The following is a 24,385-nucleotide window of genomic DNA, read 5'->3' as shown; positions in this document are numbered from 1 at the left end:
TTCCTTGGTATACCCCTGGTTCATCAACTTTCTGCTCAGACACCGGTAACGTTTTTCAAAGTCTGAGTAGTTGCAACATGGTCTTGAATACCGAATTAGAATGGAAACGTATATCCCATATGCAGGTGAAATTTGTATTCTGGTGGCGGAAAATTGATAATTTCAAAATTGAAATCGTCTCGTTTGTCATATATTCTTGTCCTGAGATGATCGTGTATGTCAAATTCGAGATATAAGTTTGAGAGGAGGAAGTCGTGTCTGTTGTTTTTTTAATTTCTAGTTCTGGGGGATAAATTAATGGAACCCAATCAGAAAAGTTTGGATTGTTAATGGAAAGAACATCATCAATATATCTGAATTTGAAATTAAATGACCTGGCTTCTTTGATCATTTTGTGTTTGGCAAATTTCTTAAGGAACTCCAGTTCATATGAAAAATGCTGATTACTATAAACTCAGATGTATTGTACATAACTTCTGCGCGCAGAAGAAATAGAATTTGCAAACACACTAACATTGTATTTATACTGGCTGCAAATTAAGGAAAAGACTCATAAGAAAACATGGGAAAGATGGGTATAGATAGAAATGGTTATACGCCATTATTCCTACAGCCATTGGTCCGACAACCCATTAGTCCGACAACCCAGAAGTCCGACAACCCATTGCCCTGACAGCCCAAAACTCCGACAACCCATAAGTCCGACACTTATCAAGTCAAGTATCAAGTTATCAGGGTAAAATAAAATTTGTCTGTCTGTATTATTACGTTTATAATTATAATAACATATTTGAAGAAACAACTCCGTATATATTACATACGACTAAGGTAGTTCGAACACTTTCTATATACTCAATTCGAAATCTGTATATAGAATAGAACAGAAAAAAATGTTTCATTTTCCAAATAACAGGGTATTATATAGAGCATATAAATCAAGACCAACCAGTGAAGGTGCGAGCTACTGATGATACCCCGCCCAAATATTTCGGCAAACAGGAAGTTGTTGAGTTGTGAATCTGAAAAAGCACCCCACAGTATAACTGACTTATATAAACCTAGCTTGAAAACAAAATTTCAGAAATCATTGTATTGTACTTTCTGAGAAAAATATGACGAATATTTTCAACTTGGCTCTCATGTGGAAAGTGTTCGATAAACAGAAAGTTGTTGAGTTATGAATCTGAAAACGCATCACACGATATAGCCGACTTAGATAAACCCTGAAACTAAAATTCAGAAATCCTTGTATTGTTGTTTGTGAAAAAGATGCAACGAAAATATACCTGGGACGTACGGACGGACGAACTGACGGACGGACTGACGGATGGACAGTCGGTCAGACAGAGGTAAAACAGTATACTCCCCACTTTTTCGAAGCGGCGGTATAATGATTGGGTTAACATTAAGACATTACAATACTAATATGATATAGTTATCTTTATTTCACCATAAGCCTCAGTCACAATCGGAGTCAAAACATAATAGGATAAAAAACCAACAAACACATTGATATCAAACAACGGTCAGTATCAAGACATGTACTACATAATTCAAAAGAATTAACAATAAAATTATCAGTTTTCACAAAATAGTAAAGTTTTCTTGTGTTGAAATCGAAGATCAATCACGTTTATTTAACTTTTTAAAGTTCTGACATGTGCTAGAAATAGGCTGAAAGAGTTCATCCCTCGTATTATTATGAAGGGAGCATTCGATTGAAAAATGACGCTCATCCTCAACTTTATCAGCTATACAATACGATTTTTTTAGTATCTGGTATTTTCAATTCATAATGTAATGGGTGAGCACCGATTCTTAATAAACATATGAACTACCTTTCTTAAAATCAATAATATCTAAATATTTTTCTTCTTGAAACAATCTTTAAATGAAAAATAAGTGTCAAGTATACCACAAAACACATAATGTACAATGATTTTTTACAGGTGTGTTATTGGCTTTAAATTTTATACTGCACTCGTTCTATTAAAGCAGTCAAATTGCGTTGACTGCATATTTCTATAAGTTATATGGCTCGCTACTGACCCCATACGGATCCATAGAGAGTTAGTAAAATCCATAGGGGGTGAGGCCGGAGGCCGAGTCCCCTATGAATTTTATTCACCCTCTATGGAGTCGTAGGGGGTCAGTAGTTAACCGTATAACGAATTTATCGGACGCTGGACTTTTTCTGCGGCGTTTTGTTGAAAAATAAACAATGAAACACAACAACATTAATAGATGACGACGCCATTAACGCGTCATGAACCCCATATGAAACTTACTAACCCCATACGGTCTCATAGGGGGTCACCACGTGACGGCGTTAAACCAATCACAACGTGATATTTTACCCGCGGTGCGATAAAATAAGTTATATGGTTCGCTACTGACCCCTACGGATCCATAGAGGGTTAGTAAAATCCATAGGGGGTGAGGCCGGAGGCCGAGTCCCCTATGAATTTTATTCACCCTCTATGGAGTCGTAGGGGGTCAGTAGTTAACCGTATAACGAATTTATCGGACGCTGGACTTTTTCTGCCGCGTTTTGTAGAAAAATAAACAATGAAACACAACAACATTAATAGATGACGTCGCCATTAACGCGTCATGAACCCCATATGAAACTTACTAACCCCATACGGTCTCATAGGGGGTCACCACGTGACGACATTTAACCAATCACAACGTGATAATTCACCCGCGGTGCGATAATATGTCATATACAGTCACTGACCCGACAGTCGCAAATCCAGGGGGAGGGGTGTTTCCGGTGGTTAGAACCCCCTTTTTTGTACGATCAAAGCATTAGAATGGGGGTAGCAGTATGAACCCATCCTTTGTCCTGGGTTAGAAACCCCCCTCTCTAAAATGGCTAGATTCGCCCCTGCCCGATATCACTTTTCCTAATGACTATTTAAATAGAAGTTGCCGAAATGTTCATGTCCGTCATATTTGTTTTCGTAATAAGTTTTGTTGTAAATCAACAGTCCTGCACCTCCCCAGACTATGTCCGATCGATCGCTATTGGCAGTGGCTTGTACTGTCTCCATATTTCGTGGATTCACATTTCCGAGATGATACCGTATTCATTATTGGAATTGCTCATCTTTTCTGAGCACATATTTCGTCCTATTTGTCATCTTATTTTTAAGGATCTTGGTAGGTATTTGTCTTTGTTTTTTTTCATTTTGACTGACGCCACATTAGTCCCTTATTTCTGCGACAAAATCAATTTAAATAAAACTCAGATGAGTGACACAAGGGGTAGAAAGTGTTGCGACCAAAGAGGGCGGGAAGTGTAATCCAACTCCAGTATATTTATTTATGTAGTTAATTGTGGTGAAACCTCACTCCCCTGATACATGAAAGAGGAAAACCGAAGATCTAGTGAAAGAAGGTACAAATGTAAATCAAGACACAAAAAAACCCCAAGCGAACTAAAACAGCACAGACTGACAGTGGACAAACAAACGACGAAATATAAAGACAAATAACATACACAGGAACGTCAAACGATAGAGGGACGAAGGTATGGACGGAACAGTTGCAATTAGCATGTGTATCAACTCCAATATAATGAGAAAAATATCAGGCATGGAAAGAATAATTGGAATCAAAACACACAACCCCAAATATTAAAGAGAACAAGAGTTGGTCTTTTTAGAGAAATTTACCCATACACACAAGACAGATGCATTGTCGGAATAATGGGCTGTCGGAGTAATGGGTTGTCGGAATAGTGGGCTGTCGGAAAAATGGGCTGTCGGAATAGTAGGCTGTCGGAGTAATGAGCTGTCGGAATAATCGGCTGTCGGAGTAATGGGCTGTCGGAATAATGGTTGTCGGACTAAGGCATGTAAGGGGATGTCACCGATAGAAATAATAATTATTTAATATTCATTACGATTTTTAAAGCATTGTACAATAGCGATTCCAAATTAAAATATTGATCAATTTAAAACATAATATTACATGCCGATATTGAATTTATTCCCTATTAATTTATATTTGAAAATCTTTGATTATAATTTTTTTTTTAATACTGAAAAATGATTTTATAATATGAAGAAAATCGTTTTCACAACGGCTTACTATCTCGGGGAGGCTACTTCATTACTTAATTGATACTGGTGCCGCTGCGGTTCTGTTACCCTACACTTTTTACATATAATTTTAAAAATGTATAACTTTTCATATATTACGACGACGGTTATATTACGTAGGTAAAAATGTAACCTTTTCCCATATTGTTTGGGTTTCATGTATGTAAACTTGAATTGTGTTTCACAAAACAATTATAGGTCGACCTTTTAATTATTTTTTTATTTAAAAGCCATAAAGGACGTTGGCCGGTCATTGATATTATATGTTTCACTTGAATACATTTGTACTTCGGATTTAAAAAGGTAATGTAAGACTAATTTTAGAATGCAACTTCAATGTAACTATAAATAGATGTGCTAAAAGCTTTCTCTGCAGTTATCGTTCTGTTTTGATGATAAAAACTGTAAACACCTGTACTCGAAAATTTCCGGCTGTCATGTGGCTATTACACAGTGATATATAATCTATATTGTGCAAATGAGACACACAGAGAAAGGTGTAATATAATTTAAGTTTGATGGCTAGTAACGCACTTGTTGGTGAAATACAAGAATCTTTCCTATCGTGTCCAATATGTTTACAGACCTTCACAAAGCCAAAGGCTCTCTCGTGTTTACATTCATTTTGTGAGGATTGTATTCGGGATTATATTGTTAGCCGCTATGAAAATCTTGGTCATTTTCCTTGTCCAGTTTGCAGACAGGTATAGTATAGTTATACATATTAACTGATTAAGGAAATAAAACTTTATATATAAATAAATAATTAACTCTACTTTCACTTTGTGTCTAAATTTGCGTTCGGGTATTTTAACTGAGTAGCAACTGAGCCGGTGTGTGTGTATTTTTCACAAGGTATTGAAATGTGATTTAAATAATAAATATAATAAACATGAGCAAATAATCTATAGCGACAGTATGTACATCATTCCAGAGTTTTGTATTAAAAAAGAAAAAAAGAAAATTTATAAGTAAGACTGGTTTAATTGACATTTTGTTTGAGGGGCCCATAAAAGATCGACTCCCCAGTAAACTTATAAATATATGAAAACCAGTGCATATACATACTACTTAAGTAAACAATTTACCCTTTACCGAAGTTTAAAAGTTTATCGGGTTTATCTGCTTCTACATTACACAAAACAAGCTCTCACACATGATACTATATTTGTAAATGAAAACAAATGCACAATTTTGAAAGGCAGTAAGTTTAGAATTTGACACATCGTACTGTTGATACCTGTTTACTTTTGAAGACTTCGGTATAATATCTAATACTTGTAAGGAATATTCGAATCATATGAAGAAAACCCAATCTTTCGATTATGAACATTTTTCAATTACTAGGCAGTTTTCATAACTATGTTAACATTTTCATTAATATTGTAGCTTTGTCGTCGACATCACTTGGAGAAGTTGAAGTATAAAACATTAGTTGTCGTGATCCTTTAACATGAAATAATTGACGTATTTAGTTACTGGAATTTGGGATAACTGTCGACTGTTGAGTTCAATCATAGTTATGATAGTTCAATAGCCTCGGTTAAATATAAATACTGTTTAATTTGATTAAAATGTCTGATCTTTCTTGGCTCACGTACTCGTTGGTGATTATAGGCATAGCGAAACCATACATGTTATTTATTATAAATACGATTAAATAGCTTATCCAGGTGCCACTCTGTACCTGCTTACGTTCACACTCATCTTCAGTCTTTTTGTTTGACGCTGTGCGTTGTGACCTAATATATAAGCAAGTCAGTACCATCTCCTGAAATAGAAGGATTACTATGTCTGTATATTGTAATTGCATTTCATATATATAGTCTTTTCAGTATAATTTATAAAACAGGGTCACCGGATGAACTTTTATTTTAGAATTGATTCCATAAATGTTAAAACTTTCAGAATTAATTTTGATCATTTTGAAGTAGTCAATCAAATCGACATTTTTCAAAACATTTCTATTTTATACATTATTGCTGCCCATGTCTTTTTATATATTGTATAATGTTGAAAATATCCATCTTATTCACTTCAATAAAAATCCGAACAAGTTCATCATATATCGAACCAGACGCAAAGACATGTCCGGTATTGGACTCTTTCATTAGTCACAGAGCAATCCAATCCAACCCAGCCCTTTTTACACCATTCTAAACTACCACAAGGGATAAACTTCATTGAGTGATTTACGGGAAATCCTTCATATCAGAGCTTTTTCTGTAGTGTAATAATCACAAACATGTAATTTTTTTTCCAGATCATTTATGTTCCTCAAAATGGAATAAGTGGATTTCCTGACAATTATTTCATCAAAAGTTTACAAAACACAGTAGAATCTAGTGGCGGGGAAATAAGCGCCAAAGAACTTTCTGGTAGTTATGGTAGGAATAGTATTACTGAACTAACATCAGTTCTACAGCCGGGTAAAAAACGTGTCGTATTTACAAACCACAAAGACGCGAGGCTGTTGATTCAGTTCGGACATTTCGGTGTTGGACAACAAGGTTTGGTTCATGTTTCAGGACTTACTATCTCCAAGGTAACAGACGACATTGTTATTGCAGACTGTAGTTTAAACAAAGTTTTGGTTTACTCTTTACGAGGCGAATTCAGATGTGAATTTGTGTGCGATTGTTCGATACGTGACGTCACATTGACAAGAGCTGGAACAGTTCTAGTGTCTGTAAGTCGTGCTGGATCTAATAACATCCGAGAATATGGGTTAGATGGACGGCTTATTGGTTCTTTCGGATCTTTCTATAAATATGATAACCCTTTTGGTATTACAGTAACGAGACAAGATAAAATTATTGTGACAAGTTTACAACAAAACAACGTTCAATTTTTCACGGAAAGGAAACAACCGTCATTCAAATTTGGGTCACGTGGGAGTGGCCTTAATCACTTTCTTTTACCGTACTACGTTTGCACAAATAGTAAAAATAACGTCATCGTATCCGACAGTGGGAACCACAGAGTAAAGGTTCATAAAAACGATGGGACAATTCTTCTGACAATAGGAAACCAAGGTTCTGAAAATGGCGAATTGTTTTACCCAATGGGCGTCTGCGTCGATGAACATGACAACATCTACGTTGCAGATGCCAATAATTTCCGAGTACAGATGTTCTCACCAGAGGGAGACTTCATCACGTGTCCAGTTAGTAATACCTACGAATTCGGAATGGACGTGAAACCAACGAACATTGGAATACACCACGAAAAACTAGTTGTTGCTATGCGTGGTACGAAATTTTCTCAAGTTCACGTCTATGCCTGGGACACTAAAGCATACCATGGGATTCCCCAAAAATCTTCGGCAACGACATTTTTTTGTTGCCCGTGTTTTAGAAAATCTGGGTATACATATGAACAGATATAAATAATGAATTATGTAATAGATGAACGAAATCGAGATAAAATGTGTAATTTATCACAAAACTGGTCAGTCACTATCAAATGAAATAAATGGGCATTGATTTTATATTAACATTATTTCATACATATATGTATATCGTATCCAAATTAGTAACAGCTGTGATTATTAGGTGGGAGGTTACAGATATTTATAAAAATTGTTGTAATTTCAATATTTCATGTACGAATTGTATTGCTGTTATAATTTAATATTCTGTATGGGCATTATATGTACATATAACATTAATTTTTTAACCATTGTTTCTCCATGGTTTTGGTAACGAGCAAATTAGGAAATGAATATTCTTTTTTAAAATACTCAAGATATTGTAGCATTTTCAGTGGTGGATCCAGGGGGAGGGTTCCGGGGCTTGGAACCCCCTTTTTTGGACGATCAATGCATTTGAATGGGGACATATAGTTTGATCCCCCTCTTTTGTCCTGGGTTGGGAACCCCCCTTTTTAAAATGGCTGGATCCGCCCCTGATTTTACAACGCTTTTAACATCGCTTCCCTATCAATTTTAGGCAAAAATGGACTAAAAGGTATTCAATTTGTATAATTATATGGATTTCTGTAGATTTTTATGAATATGAATAAAAAGTCTGAGATTAACAATAATCATTGACAATACGATTAATAATTATAATGCTATCGAGACAACAACCCAACACCAACACAAATCTGACAGTGTACAAAATGTATACTTCTTAGACGTTTGCAATTGGTCTTAAATAAATAGACCATTATATATATACAGTATGTCATCTTCGTCATAAATGTCAACTTACTCATATAGGTCATAAAACTTAGTTGTTTATCCTGGAGCATGTGCAATATTCAAAATATATTGCATGCATACAGTACTTTTATCAAATCTGTAAGACTTTTTGTCTTTAATTTTGGAAAATGTTTATTAAATATTTGAAATATTGGTATCGTGAAACAATGGTATTTTCATAACTAGTCTTCTTTTCTTTCACGATAAATTGATATTATAGATATAATTAAACATCTTTACTTTTTACTGTAATAAGGGAGATATAAAAATTGAATTACAAAGTAGATAATGTATCATTAGAAGATCTTATGTGATAAAGAATGTCCAATAGAAAGCAGTCATTTTGCAAATATTTTTACCAATAGAAATATATTGTATACATACTTTAAGCAGATGTACTTAAACTGAGCAAATGTACAATGTGGTATATTTAGTGTACAGTTTTCATGTATTTACAGAAAAATAGTAATATATTAAATTGAGGAATTAAAAATATTTGTATACAGATTTGAATCTTTGGATGATTTTTTTGGTTTTAAGCTACTAAAACTTGTGATGACATGGACATAAGATGTGGTAAACTGTATGAGTGCCTATGAGAAACTTTCCGTCCAAGTCAGAATGTGTAAACTATTATAGGTCAAAGTACGGCCTTTAACACCGAGCCTTGGCTCACACCAAACAACAAGCTATAAAGGGCACCAAAAGAACTTATGTAAACCAATTCCAACAGGAAAACCAATATCTATAAAACATGGACATGGTCATATGTCATTGTTGTACACATTTATATCCGCTTCTTTATTTAACGAAACCATCTCAGAATCGTTATTCTAAAATTTCATTGAGCACTTTTTCTTTAAGAATAAGATGTTGTGTCAGACTACTCTCTATAGGAGGCCAACTGACATAGATATTAACAATTAATCCACACCTTCTATGTCGTTTACGATCCGTATATTTTTTTTATAGTTTTATTACCTTACCATAGTACGGTAAGCAAAATATTGTTACTGCTGTATTTTCGGGTACACATTTTGTAACCACTACTCTTCATAATGCCCCTTATTACTTTTCATTTAAAATTTTTCTGACAATCTTTAACCAAATAATATTTTATTCACCTCTTATGTTTTGTATAAGAATGATTTTCGCAGTGACTTTCAGAAAATTATGTTAAGCACGGCGCACTATACATGTGTATAATGCCAGTGTACATCCGATACGACCATATACTTACTTAACCTCCTTTCACAGATTTTGATTCGTTCCTAGCAGAAGGTTTTTGCGTGTGTCTTGTTGGTAACTGTTCTGTGTATATTTAAATCAAAAATCCGTTTTTGTAATTTTAGAACATTTTACTTGTCTGATCGATTTTTAGCGGCTTAACGTTCAGAGGTAAATATTTTATGCATGTTCAGCACGAATGAACACTATAACCATCATAGCACAAATGGCAGTGTTGACATTTCAAAACTAAATCCGAGCACAGACACACCTGAACAACTAATAAAAGTTTTAAGTCACAGAAGGACCAGTGTATGTAAAAACTACATGCATTTTGTGATTTAGAAAAGTAGAATCGTCTTTTATCAAATTTTGAGATTTTATTTATCACTGCAGAAGATAGAAAAACAAACACAAGAATGAATTTTATTTATTATAATATTGTCCTCTCAGTTACATTGTTCAGGAACATATATATTAACATACTGTTCCCAGCATTGTTCACACAATCTTTTGTTTCTAAAGGGAGTCCATTCACAGATATGACCTTATATTCCACATCTTACCTTATTTGAGTAATCATCAATTTAAATGCAAAGACTATATTCCCACCGTGCTTATTTAATAATCTTGACCACTCCTTGAATCCGGCTGCTCTCCTTAACGGACGAAAAATATTACGTGTGTATTAAACAATCTTGTTGAGTATTCATTTAAATCTGATAAATTGCGTATATTTTGACAGTTTTTCCACCTACGTTTATGTATGTCGAAGACAAAAGTTTTAAAACTGTGTTTAATAAATTATGCAGATGTATCCTTATTCACGAAAATAGGTTTAATCAGACTTCCAAATGATCCATGATTCAGTAATGAGGTGTATTCGTTACATACTGTTACAACAAATGTAACTGGTGCTTTGTTGTTTTATTGCAATAGTCTATGCGTACTATTCATTTTCTAAAACATGGATGCCTGTATCATACTTTAATTGCTCATTTTTAAAAGTTGACTTTTTGTGGACGTCACATGGCCACGTTTTCGTAGATTTTACTTTTTCCAGTGAAACTTCATCTGTTGTTATCAATATTATTTGAACGTTTTGTGTATATTTTGATATATTTAGCTATGTTTAATAATGGACATGCATTATAGTAAATCATAAACAAACAAATTGTTAAGCATCTTAGAAAACTTATAACACTATGCAATTTAGGTAGTGTGACGATAGAGTTGTCTTTCTTTTAACGAAAGCTGAGATATGCTTCTTTTTCTTTCTTTCAAAGAGCCAATAACAGAGTAGAAATGTGATTGCTACATATACGTGTAATAAAAATATATAATAATAAACTAAGTTTTAGCCACAGAATCTAGTGATAGAAACATCGATATTAGAGGGTTGAAAGTGGTATCGGGCTACACAACTCTTAAACAAATCAACAAAAACATATTTTAAGAATTGAAAATAAACAATTCAGGTGTATGAAAAAATAAAATTTCATAAGCAGACAGTGGTTATCTTTCTGCATATCGATTCATGTATTTTTCAAACCTAAAAAGTATATGATCTTTCAAATTGGTTGTTCGTTTATTCACAACATGTCTGGACTAAGGAGTTAAAGGGCTAACTATTTAGCATAGAAAAAATTCTATGCTTGCCTCCCTCTGCTGTTTTTTTAGAATTTGTATGATGCATTTCGTATATACAGCACTTGTATATTTTTATAAATAACGAACAGTAGAATACAGTAATTTAAAAAGACATCCATCAAAACCGTACTAAATGATGGTTGGTGATATGGTTTGATGTATTGATTGCTGATTGTTTATCTTCCAGTGGCAGGTATTTCATGCATCTTCAGGCAAGAACAAATTAACAATAAATATAAAAGGTAGATCCTATAATAGTGGCCGACAGTTCGCTATGAAGGTCGGCGAAAAGTTGGACTGCCGCCGGAAAATGAGGGTATATTAGATAGGGACAAAACTTTTGATATGCAGCTAACAGGTCACCCATGGACCCTCAAACATGTAGTACAAGGTTTCTCAGCGTGCATAGAGCATGACAATCTCTCTGTACATAAGGCATCATATTTAGTGTCCCCACCCTGCCCGGACAGTGCTGTATATTTACACATATCCTGTACATCCAAACAGTATCCCCGCTTTGGCAGGAGTATAAGTGCCGATGGGGAGATTCCCAAATGAATATTTTTTTTTTATTTCCTAGTCACCATTAGGGCAAGTGATATGGAAGACAAACTAACGATATATTGCTTCGCATGCAAAACCCACCTTATTACCTTGTATTTAAGTCCACAATATGTCAAATTGGTCCAGGGTACACTTCGATCGTGATAAGCGGATTCAGAAATTTTGTCTGCGATCAAAGTTGACACACTATCCTTGTACGATGAACCAATGTGTATAATGTAATGGCACCTGTAAAACCCTGTACTGATAATACTGGTTCAGACAAAATATAACACTAACGACAAAGGTTGTATATATCTTATTGTTAAAGTTACGTTTGTTCCTGACATATATTTTTAATTTTCTTAATGGGTCTAAATTAAGCATGTCAAGTGTGTTTTTTTATTACAGATCTTAAAACTAATATTTTATGTTATGAATTACAGGTATAGGTACTTCTTAATCTCTTGATACATTTAATTAAGTACCATGCCGCTGAATATGTGTTTTCATTCTTAAATTAAAAGCGCAAATCATCAACTTTTAAATCGACGACCTCTTGTCGTCAAATTATGTGCATATTTAAAAAAAAAAAAAAAAAAAAAATTAAAAAAAAACCGAATAAGATTAAACTCGATGCGCACACACGAATGCGTCATATATTCTTTTGTTAAAAGTACTTTTAAACGCGGTGTTGTTCTAGCTGATCTTTAAAAAAAATAATGATCAACGAAAGAACACGTACATCATTTTTTTTTTATGGGAGACTAACTTAAATACATGGATTCTTTCTTCTTTTTTATGATAACCATCAAGTGAAGAGATCTAACTCCTGTACCATACTAATCTTAGTTTAACTTTGTAAAGATAAATGGTATTAACAATGATGCAATCTATATACATCTTGATTTGTTTTCTGATTTTCAGTTTAAATTTCTAAATTGATATAAATGATCTGTTCGAGATGCTTGTACTTAACTATATCTGCAGTAAACTTAAACGATTTTAAGATTAAACAACTCAAACAAGTTTATTCTGGTTAATTCCGTTTGTAAAAAAAAATAAAAAATCTTTCCTTTATAGTAAACTAGGGAAATTTAAGCACGGTGTTTGAAGAGATTTTCTGTTGAACTGTCATAGACATGTGTTTGCAATACAAATGAGGAGAACTTGTGTTTAGATTCGCTTCTCCGTCTTCCAGACATGACCGTGTGTCTTTAACTAGTTTGTAAAGCATTTTTGAGCATGTTGTGCGAGAGAGATCATGAGTTCGATCCCTGGCCAGCTGAAAACAAAAGACTTTAAGAAAAATTAGTTGTTTTACCAACAAGTGCACATATATTTTTAAGTAAGATCAGAGAGTGGTCAGCTAAAAAGGATATTTATTATATAAGAAATATAAGATAAAAGAGTGACATATTTTCCGATAATCTGTTAAATGTTACCTTTTGGCAACACAACGGGTGCCAAATGCGGAGTGTGATCTGCTTACTATTCCGGATCACCTGATATCACCACCGGTTTTGGTGGGGTTCGTGTTGCTCAGTCTTTAGTTTTCTATGTCGTGTTTTGTGTACATTTGCAGTTGTCATTTCGACTTGAATTGAGTTTGAATGTTCCTTTAGTTTATTTCGCCTGTCTCACGTTGATATACTTTTCAATGTGTTTTTAGTTACAATGAAGGGTAAATCAATTTCTCATCAAAATGTTTGCGTCCAAAATATGTGTCTATTATTGCCCACTTGACGGTTAACAGTCACCACCCAATCAGAGACCAATTCAAAACAAAAAAAAATGTTCATAATTTCATAGAAATGCAAATACATGATTTTTTTTTTTATAAAATTCCACACATGCAGAACCTTTTACCCCCTTTACCATCATAGAAAGTTATTTATAACTGTTACTTTTCATTTGAAATATTTTATCCAATATATCAACATTCACAAAACAAATCTTGATAATGTCCATTCGAAAGAACAAGACTCCTGTAGATTTTCACCAAAAACTAAAAAATAGTACCCAGCTGAAAAATGTATTGCGTCTAGGACTACAAATTCTTTTTATATTTGTTACGTTATATATATATCTAGCTAAAACCTGGAACTGCAAGATTTATAGATCATGTTTTCTTTCTTATCAATGTTCAAATTGTCTTTCATTCTGTCCTCCGATTGTTGAGAATGAGAAGAACCAAGAAAACATTATATTTATAGATTAGGAGATGAGTCATCTGTCAATCTGAAGGATATTAAGACTTTTAAACAACACAAACAGTTTTAGAATAATTATAGCTGCTTGCTTAACTTACAAAAGTAATCATTTCATCAATAACCAGTACTAGAACAACAACAACATCTCTGTCCTTCTTTCATCATTCCCTCTCCCTTTTTAGTATAGGTTAGTAATATTTATTTTGTTTATATTATATAATGCATGCTCATGTTCAATTTGTATTGTTAAATAAATTGTATTATGGAGAAGACTTTATAAGACTTTATAAGTGTGTCTGTTCCTTTTTGGTTTGAGAAAATAAAACATGTTTAAAATAAATCAGACGAATATTATAGGTTCTGTAAAAATGGATTGAAATTTGGACTGCCATTAGAAAAAGTATATTTGTTTTGCTAAATGCAGATTTAAAGTCCCATGAAAGGCTTGCTGACAAGCTAGGTAGTAATCCGCACCATACATTCTGGTACAAATTTAATGAAAATCACTGAATTTCTTGTATAGGAAAGTTAACATGAAAGATTTTAACAGTTTTTGTTCAATGTTTATTTTTTCTTAGTATTTTTTTGTTGTCGATTTGTCTATTACTTATGACAATTATGATGTCTGTATTTTTCACTTTTCTTAACCCTGGTTATTTTTACTTTGAAACCCTAAAAAAAAAACCAATCAACAAAGAGTAAAAAATTGACCTTCATTTGATGCTTAGGTCACCATTGTATAAATTAAGGTTGGATACGTAATAGGTTTAGGGTTTAGGTTCGACTGAAACTTAGTTAAAACATTACACTAAGGTAAAAGAGTAAACGTTTAGTTCAGGATATGTTGTATATATGGACTACAGTAGTATTTTTTTTTTGCATGACTCCTTTAACGTAAACGAAGGCTTAACATTTATATCAAATAATGAACACAACATCGGAAAAGTTCAGTTATTCAACATTTAATGATTTATAAATACGGACGCATATGACAGGATAAGAATGCTAAACAAAGTCGTTTTACATTTTCTTGTTTGTCTTGGATTGCTATCATTGGCTTACATGCACGCTTTTTATATATCTTGCCTTTTAAAAACTTTAAACTGGGAATTATTCAGAGAAACAACAACTCGACCAAAGCAGCCAATGGGTCTTCAACACAGCGAGGAAATTCTGCAGATTGCTTTTTGCTGTTCCGATTATCAATTCAATACAATGGATGTTACCATCGTGTACAACACTGATAACTTTTGCATTCACATGCAACACCTATATATATGCGGTAATTGGAAGTCAATTAGTAAATGTCATTATCTCCACTGTGGGCGAGTAAAGGCATTAATAGAATGAAAAAAAAAAAAAAATATGCATTAAATTAAATTAAAAAATGTCTCACAATAAGGGACTAGACTTTGATTATTGATTTTGAATAAACATTTCCTTTTGTACAACATCAAATTATTTTGCAACAATGCAAAATCTTAATTGCACTGTTATCGTAAATTAACATTTTTATAACCTTTGAATATCTGAAACAACAATAACGAAAATTTATGATGAAAAAAATGTAAATTAATTGTGGAACAATACCAATTACACAAGATTGATAGTAACATTTGACAATTTCATGGAACTGATTTTAACATTTTATAGCGTATGCCGGTATGGACTTAATTTTTAGGAAGTTCTGTTGTACTTAATTCTCCTGGATGAAACTGACTTTGCATAATCTAAATACCAATTTGATATACGTCAAGTGGCAAATATTCCATTCAAGGTTAGAACGAGGACAAAAAGACGATAAATAGAATTAGTAGGTCCGGTAATAGACGTCGACCAAGATGATAAGCAGGTACTTTGGAATGCCGTTTGTGAAGAGAGTATATAAGATAGAGAGAGAAATAAAACCTATCAGCAAGCTATTAACGGACCTTTAAAAGAGTGGCTACAAGGATTTTGTTCTTCTTAAGAGCAAGACACTCTCTCTACGCGAAGCACCGTATTTATTGTCGTCAATCTGACCGAACGTGGCTACGAACTAATACATCTCGCCAAACACGATGCCTTACTTAGGCGAGAGTGTTACTGTCGGTCTGAAGAAGACGAGAGAATGACATCATTGAAAAACACCAGACAACCCTTAGACTGAGGCTGTTTATACACTATTTCTACACAAGAACATGCCTGTACCAAGTCAAGAATATGACGGTTGTTTTTCATTGAATTAGGTTTGATGTGTTTGAGCATTTGATTTTGCCGTTTGATAAGATACTTTCCGTATTGAATTATCTTTTCAGTTCGGTATTTTTGTTATTCCACAGCTTTAAACTTCATTGCTGTCAGCTGTATGAACTTTATGTTTAATTCTTTGCATAAAGAGTCAAAGACTAAATAAACACTATGTATAATCGGAAATACCATAGATCTACCATTATTTGTAACTAGAAGGACAGGCAACAACATCATCAAACGAATAATACAAATATTTATTATAGACTTTATATATGAAATTCAACATTGAGCTACAAGAACCCCATGCACTTAAAGTATGCACACGTAAGTACTTGGGCTGATATAAAGTTATATTTTCTATATAAAGGGGGGATATGATGACATTTAAGTATATCCAATACTCCATTCACTAATAGTTACTAGTGTATACATGATATTTGATAATTAAAGAGTTTTGACTTCTCTAGCGTGCATCTGCAGATAGCGTTGTTTATTAATTTTTTTATACAAAAATTATGTGTAATCACGTGCCTAACGTGCCTAAGGCAGCTACGCCCCTGGAAGAAACAAGGTAACTCAACTGTATGCATTGGACTAATAGTTTGTATGTTTACTTAGTCCAGACTCCAAGTTAGGGAAATCGTATTACAATTATTTGAATGTAAAAAATGGAAGGGTCGAAATTCCGTGTCTTATTTGACTAGTAAAAAGATGCATACAAATCGCTTATGTCGACCCAAGTAAATAAATTGATCGAGAATTTAGTCAGTGGTTCACTTGAATGTGACATTATGTTTTGATTTGTTCCTGAACTTAAATATTGATATGAATAGATCTTTTCAAAGCTCTGATAGGGGCAATGCAGAATATTTAACCACGGTACTGTGGTATGTTTGCCAAATATCGGTCATTCTCAATTTGTTTTGTCCCTAAAACGCTTTTATTTTGGCAAGTTCAGAAACTATTAAAAGAAAATCTAATTAAACATTTAATATTTAATGGTTTATAATCATTAAATAGTTCAAACTTTCCTAAAATACTTGTCAGGGTCGATATAAGATGGTCCGAGCACAGGCACTAGACGTTCTGTCAATAGTATAAAAATATTGGCAATTGGAAGAAAATAGTGTCCATGCATATATATATAATACTAGACGTTCTGTCAATAATATAAAAATATTGGTCCGATTTAACTTAACATAGACTAGTCTCCAAAATTTCTACGGACCGACTTGTCCAATAATCATCATTAAAGCGTTTGACAGATAATGATTGATTTGCCTTATATTAAACGCTAAGGTTACATTGATGTTGATTTTTTAATATTAATAAATGATTTTTTAATATTAAAAAATCAGCGTATTATTTAATATTAAAAATTCATTTATTAATATTAAGAAATCAGACTGAATATTTAATATTAAAAAATGATTTTTTAATATTAATAAATGAATTTTTAATATTAAATATTGATTTATTAATATTAAAAAATCAGCGTATTATTTAATATTAAAAATTCGATTTATTAATATTAAAAAATGATTTATTAATATTAAAAAATCATTTATTAATATTAATAAATGATTTTTTAATATTAATAAATAGGGAATAAATTCCACAACGGCTTGCCATATCAAAGGGGAAATCAACAGTTCTGATCCACAAGCGACATACATAGTAATACTCGTTTATCTCTAAACGTCTATTTATTGAGTAAATATACATAATTATAATTAACATGAGTGTCTTGTCATTTTAGGGATGTTCAATCTCTGTATTATGAACAATACTGTTAACGTATTCAGGGTTATCATTCATCTCTTATCATATTCACTCTGGGGAAATAATATCACTCAGAATCCCATCCCATTAAATTTAATACCGCTGGTTATTTTAGTAATAACAATATCTTCTTGGATCTTAGAGATAAAATCCTCCGATCGGAACAAAATATTATTTACGACTTTAGTTCTGTGGTACTGAATTCACCACAATCAAATGTGAGGTCCTCAAAGGTTTAGTTTTGGAGCATTTAATTGTTTTAGCTATGAAGTATACAGATAGATATTTTCATAAACCGTATACAATTCTTTAACTGTATTAGTCGTGGTGTAGTGGTTAGTGCATCGGACTACTAACACAAAGATTCCTGGTTCGATTCCCGTTCCAGGATGAAAATTTCAGGGACTGAATTTTCGGTTCTCCCTTGACAACATTTGCGAGTATGTTCTTGAGGAAACGATGATAGTGCGTCGGACGGGGACGATAAATGGCTGACCTGTGTTAAGAGAGCTCTTGCACGTTAAAGACACCCTTGTAGATTTAAAAAAAGAACAGGCTATTGCCGCTACAAGGCAACACTCGCACCGTCAAAGTGGAAAGGGATTAATATAAGTTGCAAAATCCACTATAAATAAATATATTTAAACTAACTATATTTTGTGACCTTATCCCTGTATGACATTCCCTTAAACCATGTTTTGAAGGTTGAAAGAGAAACAGTTTGTGTTTGTGTTTGTAAGTATCAGATGCAGATCCAAGATTTTGAAAAAAGGATCCCAAACTAGGCCCTGTTAGGAGTGGAACATGTACATGTATTAGTTCTATACGGTGGGACTAGTACACTGTCCCTCCTAAATCCGCCTCAGAGTATTAGCATTTTGTATAATAAAAATCATTCCTAAATCGATTCATTCTACATTTTTAACCACAAAATATTCCTAAAGAGTTTATATAACAAAAACAGTCTTTGCTTACAACTGATTTGCAGGTATTAGACACAGTTTTATATAAGCTGTTTCACGGTAGGGCTTCTGTTCGAGAGCAGTAATAGGGATTTCTCAGAAAACACAGATTGTAATTTAAAACAACGTCAAATTGTCAATTCCTCTTTTTTCTTACTGTCATTTGCAGTTGTTATATAGTTTAGGTAAAGAGTGTTCAACACCAGAGTTAAAATGTAGTGGAAGTAAGCAATTATATGCCAACGTATACATGGCCTGCAACAATGAAGAAAACTCACACAAATGAAACATGGTTGATTTGTACATTTACTCTTTAAATGAACAAAATAAGTTTACAAAACTGACAGAGACCCCATTTTGATCCCCATTCCTCAAGTGTCGTCCTCAAAGTAATTCAGTTATTAATTGCAAACTTTGCAATTAAGCGAATGGTAATGTATACGAATTTGTATATTTATGTAGTGAATTCAATATTTGATTGAAGTACATTCTTATACAGAAATATGCCCAAGGGAGCCATCATTTGTATAATAACTGAAGTTTTTTTCGATTCTCATAATAACCATAAAATCATTGCTCCCTTTGAAGATTAAGTTTAATGTAATCATGTATATTTTTTATGATTTAAATCATTTTGATAATAAAAGGTTAACTGTGACAACATTGCTTACTAGCGAAAAATAAACTAGGTTCTTGTCCCTTGGCATTTGGTTAAAGAGTTTCTAATTTCAAAACATTTCATGAACATGTTTGCTTTTAACATGCTGTAGAATAAAGTACACCGGAGGATCCTTATCTAAACAGACGCATTGAAAGCTTTACAACCCGAACAAATCTATAATCCGCACTTTCAAATTAATTGAATATTTTTTTGGGTCTCATATGAATTAAATAAAGGAGACGATTTTTTTCCAGCTAAAAAGGTATGTAAGGCGTTTCCATAAAGAGGACTGGGACACACCAGAAATACAAACCAACTTAGGGAAACGATATATATTAATCAGTTGATGTCGTTCTTGCATTATATTCAGTAGTTCCTCGCATTCAAACCGTTACTTAAATTACTAAAATATATTCTCCATAGTTTAATACTTAGATATAGGAAGATGTGGTGTGAGTGCCAATGAGACAACTCTCCATCCAAATAACAATTTATAAAAGTAAACCATTATAAGTCAATGTACAGCCTTCAACACGGAGCCTTTGCTCACACCGAACAACAAGCTATAAAGGACCCCAAAATTACTGGAGTAAAACCATTCAAACGGGAAAACCAATGGTCTAATCTATATAAAAAAAACGAGAAACGAGAACACGTATAAATTACATAAACAAACGACAACTACTGTACATCAGATTCCTGACTTAAGACATGTATACGTAGGAACTATTTTTTTTTAAATATGTACTTCTTTCCTGTATGTTCTTGTTTGACTGGGAACGATTGGGTGGTGTAACATCTCACACAGTCTATCCAAATGATTTTTTTAGCAAAGAGTTCCACCGAAGCCGGTTCTAGGGGGACATCTTAAACCTGCATTGACTTAAGTTGAAGAACAGCAACACAAGCACTGTTCCTTTTTTGTGTGTGTTTCCCCTGTGTTTGTACTGATTATGTGTCATGGATGAATACCTCATATCCTTTGTATTTTATTATGTTAATTTTTTTTTATATAAAGTAAAATATTTTCCTGGATTGAAGTCATATCATTTGCGTTGTCAGTTTATTTTCGGTCTATGCGCTTGACTGTCCCTCTGGTATCTTTCATCCCCCTTTTTAAAGTTTTATATGTTTTGCTTAATATATTTTAAGGAATAATTAAGACTTTTCGCACGTTATCCCTCGTAGTATTGGGTCGTTCTTAGTATAGACTAACAAATCAGTTAACATCCACTAAAAGTTGTTTTTTTCCATCTTTTAAAACAGATATGGGATGCTCGCATTGCGTTTTTAGATTTTTTTTATTACTGTCACTTAGCGGATGTTTTACAAAAAGGACAAACCATCTAATCCTTTGACAGTCATTTAAAGATTTTTAATTTCGAAACGTTTACAAAAAGTCATGATTGCTATTTTTTTTTTTTAAAAACACGGCATAGAATACTATACACAGGTGTATTTATCCACCATGTTGATATAAACAGACAGATTCGAAGCTTTTCAACCAGAACAAATCAATCCGAACCTCCGAAATAATTTGAACATTATTTTGTTTTTTTATTTCGTATGAATAAAAGGAGACGATTTCTCAGAAATTTTAAAATAAGTATGTAAAGGGCTTCTTAGGATTATATATAAAAAAGAGGTTAACTCTGAACTGAGACAAACGAGAAATACCAACTAACCCAATAGGAATATCTTTTACATGCTGTTGTTGAAAGTCCCTTGTTTATTTGAAGGTAAAGCTGAAAGAACTGACAATGACTGAATTGAAGCGGCGGATGGCTTCATTAGAGCCGGAAAATCGCATCCCCTTTATTTGCAAAATGCCCCAATCAAGTCTTCATAAAAATATTCGGTTTACTGAAACAAGTGCAAGTCTAACGTACAGATTTATTGTAACATACACTTTCAAAAAAATAGAAAACATTCAGCATTCAAAATTAGAAAACATTCAGCATTCTTTCTATTTGTCTTCAATTTTGACATTAAAAATTGTTTGAATAATAAATATCGAATTATTAAAAAGTATTAGTTTATAAGTTAATACAAAATTCTCATATTTTCAGTTTTAAAGAATAACACAGGCGGTCCTGATACAGAGAAGAGACGTTACATGTATTATGCGACTGAAAAGGATGAATATTAACACATGCATCAATGGCAGTTGTTATCGTATAGTTGGTTTTTATGTGTGTTGCATTGTCGTTTGTTTTTTGATGCACTTCAGTGTTTCTGTTGTTTTGTTTTCCTCTTCTAGTTGATGTGTCTCCCTCTGTTTTAGTTTGTAGCCGGATTTGTTTTCTCTCAATCGATTTATTACTTTCGAACACCGGTATAAATCTGTTACCTTTATTATTCGACACCTAGATAAAACTAATATTTAGCGAAATAATATTCATGATAACTCTAGATATTCCATAAGAAATGAAAATAAAATAGTTTCCAGTATTTCAGTCAAATGAATAAACTGTATGTGCATGCATGATTTGCCTATATTAGTTTAAGGAATAATTCAACATTTTCACACGTTATTCCTCAAAGTATTGTGTAATTTTCAGTATAGACCAATAAATCAGTAAATTACAATAACATTTTTTTTTTCTATCTTTAAGTGCAAAAAAGACATACAAACATTGCTATAAAGCGTTAACATTTTGTTATTAATTTTATGCTTCACATCTGCATTAAATTTCCTACAATTGTATGAATTTCAGAGGCTGTTCGGAGTTCAGGTTTTTTTAAAAAGAAAACCCCAACCCTATAAATTATATATTTATGAAATAGTTTACACAGCAAACAAAAGGTTAGCGTGATTTCAAATAAAGGAAAATATTGCAATGATTTTGTTGTGTTTGTGAATGCATGTCATCGTAAAAAAAAATCTGAAAACGCATAATGTAACATTTTTTTGCAAATCAGAAAAAAACAAAAAACCTTTTTAATCATTCTTTGTCGTCGTCAGTTTAGATATTAAAAGAGGAAATGAAGAAAACATAGTTTAGTATTTGTATATCAATCATAAAGATATAGAATTTCAGCAGTGATGTTTGCTATTCCATTTGGACGCTTTAGAAATAATTATTCAGGAAGACCAATTGATTTTGGTAAACAGTCTCGTATGCAAAACACAAAATAATTGTTGAATGTCAAACCAAATTGAAATATTGACTTAAACAGAGAATATAAAGGTTTTTGTCATTTGTTTGGATTGAATATAAAATACTAAATGATTTCCCGTGCCCATTAAGTCAATTACATAATGTCAAAAGCAAGGCAACGGGAATATAGATTTCAGGTCTGCCGTCGATTTGACGCCATGTTTAATGAGAGTTTAACAAATAATGCACTTTTCATAATTTCCGAATTTGCTGGAGGACTGTTTACATTATTCATATTTTTCATATTAAATTTGAGTTATCAAAATATGAAATATGAATTTGAACCATACACATAAAACCACATATGCTAATCATGTACACTTCAACTATGATACATGCCTGTATTGTGAATCATAACATTACATATGACCATGCTGCATTACAATGTATTTGTTTAGGAGAAAATCGTGCATATGCTTTCTCCATGCAGATTTGTGTGATTTTGATGAAACTTTGATTAAAGGAAGCAGCAGTAAACATACTGTATATAACATATAACTTTAAACAATTCGAAAACGACAACAATCCACACACATGACATACTCTAGATATAAAAGAAAGAGATATAGTATGACTGCGGTGTGATTTATTTCAACAAAGAAGACAAGATTTCATTGACAAACACCTTATAACCTACATAGTTCAAACACAAGAAGAGTAAGAAACAACAACTTACAACATATCTGACAGTGGCCAGTGTTATTTAGTGTAAAGTAAAAGATGACTATAGACTATTTTATCTGTTTAATAATGTCCCAAGATAATTTTGACAGTTCTTTTATAAAGAGTTCAAATTCAACGATTTTAACGATTTTGTTATGACAGCAAGATGGTTTTGACGTCATACATCCCGACTTCCGAGTTAAAATAAATATATCAACTGGTTCTTACTGATTTGTTTTGAATTTTTGTAAAAAACCTCATTTGACGATTTTCTTTGCTCTGTTCTGCTTTGAATACGACCATAAACGGTTTTGCTTAGACACGTGTCAAGTACTAGTTCATTAAAATTTTGTTACAAAACGTGTTTTATTGAAATACGGAAAATACAAATGTTTATCTTATGATAAAGGCACGTGCCTTATCGGACAGTGACGTAGACGATCACTCAATTTGACACTTAAACCCGTTAAGAAAACACTTAAAACAATTTTAAACACAGACCATATCCGTCCATGAAAAGTCTTACATTTTTATGTTTATATACCGACACCAAATTTGCTTCCCTTAGGCTTTGAATAGCAAAATAGATTTCTATTCCGGATGGACATCATTGATTATAAAAGCGCCATTAATGTTGTACGAAACAACCGATAATAAAACAGCGAATGTCAATTAATATGGATTTTGTCAACCATTTTTAACAATATGCTGAAAATAATATTCCCATCGCGTGATGACAGAGCATATAGCTTCAATTTGACCACAAATCATCGCGTATGAATGTAAATAAAAAGGCTACTAATGTTTTTATCCGAAAATGATGAATTACACTACCTTTTAGAAATAGGAAAACAGGTCTTAAATTTCAGAGATTTATTATGAGCTTTTGTGATATTAAGTTATGACAATTATGAAGAGCGATCAATTAACTGTTGTTGAACAGTGGCGTTGATTTAGTTTGGCAGACATTTATATCTT

The 24,385-nt window shown here is 32.7% G+C and overlaps 1 protein-coding gene across 1 annotated transcript; it reads left to right on the top strand.

Annotated features, from left to right (window-relative positions):
* The first annotated feature begins 4,515 nt into the window (after positions 1-4,515).
* On the top strand, positions 4,516-8,820 carry LOC139485450 (tripartite motif-containing protein 2-like). Its single transcript, XM_071269941.1, has 2 exons — positions 4,516-4,813; positions 6,373-8,820. Exons 1-2 carry the CDS (start codon positions 4,628-4,630, stop codon positions 7,495-7,497), a joined length of 1,311 nt encoding a protein of 436 aa, XP_071126042.1. The 5' UTR covers positions 4,516-4,627; the 3' UTR covers positions 7,498-8,820.
* Positions 8,821-24,385: the final 15,565 nt, after the last annotated feature.

The sequence above is a fragment of the Mytilus edulis genome, chromosome 8 (genome assembly GCF_963676685.1).
Source record: "Mytilus edulis chromosome 8, xbMytEdul2.2, whole genome shotgun sequence".
Classification (NCBI taxonomy): domain Eukaryota; kingdom Metazoa; phylum Mollusca; class Bivalvia; order Mytilida; family Mytilidae; genus Mytilus; species Mytilus edulis.
This window is presented reverse-complemented; position numbering and strand designations above follow the sequence as displayed.

Coding starts and splice junctions, on each gene's coding strand:
- LOC139485450 (XM_071269941.1), top strand. CDS start 4,628: ATGGCTAGTAACGCACTTGTTGGTGAAATACAAGAATCTTTCCTATCG. Junction 4,814..6,372: donor CTTGTCCAGTTTGCAGACAG/GTATAGTATAGT, acceptor TTTTTTTTCCAG/ATCATTTATGTTCCTCAAAA.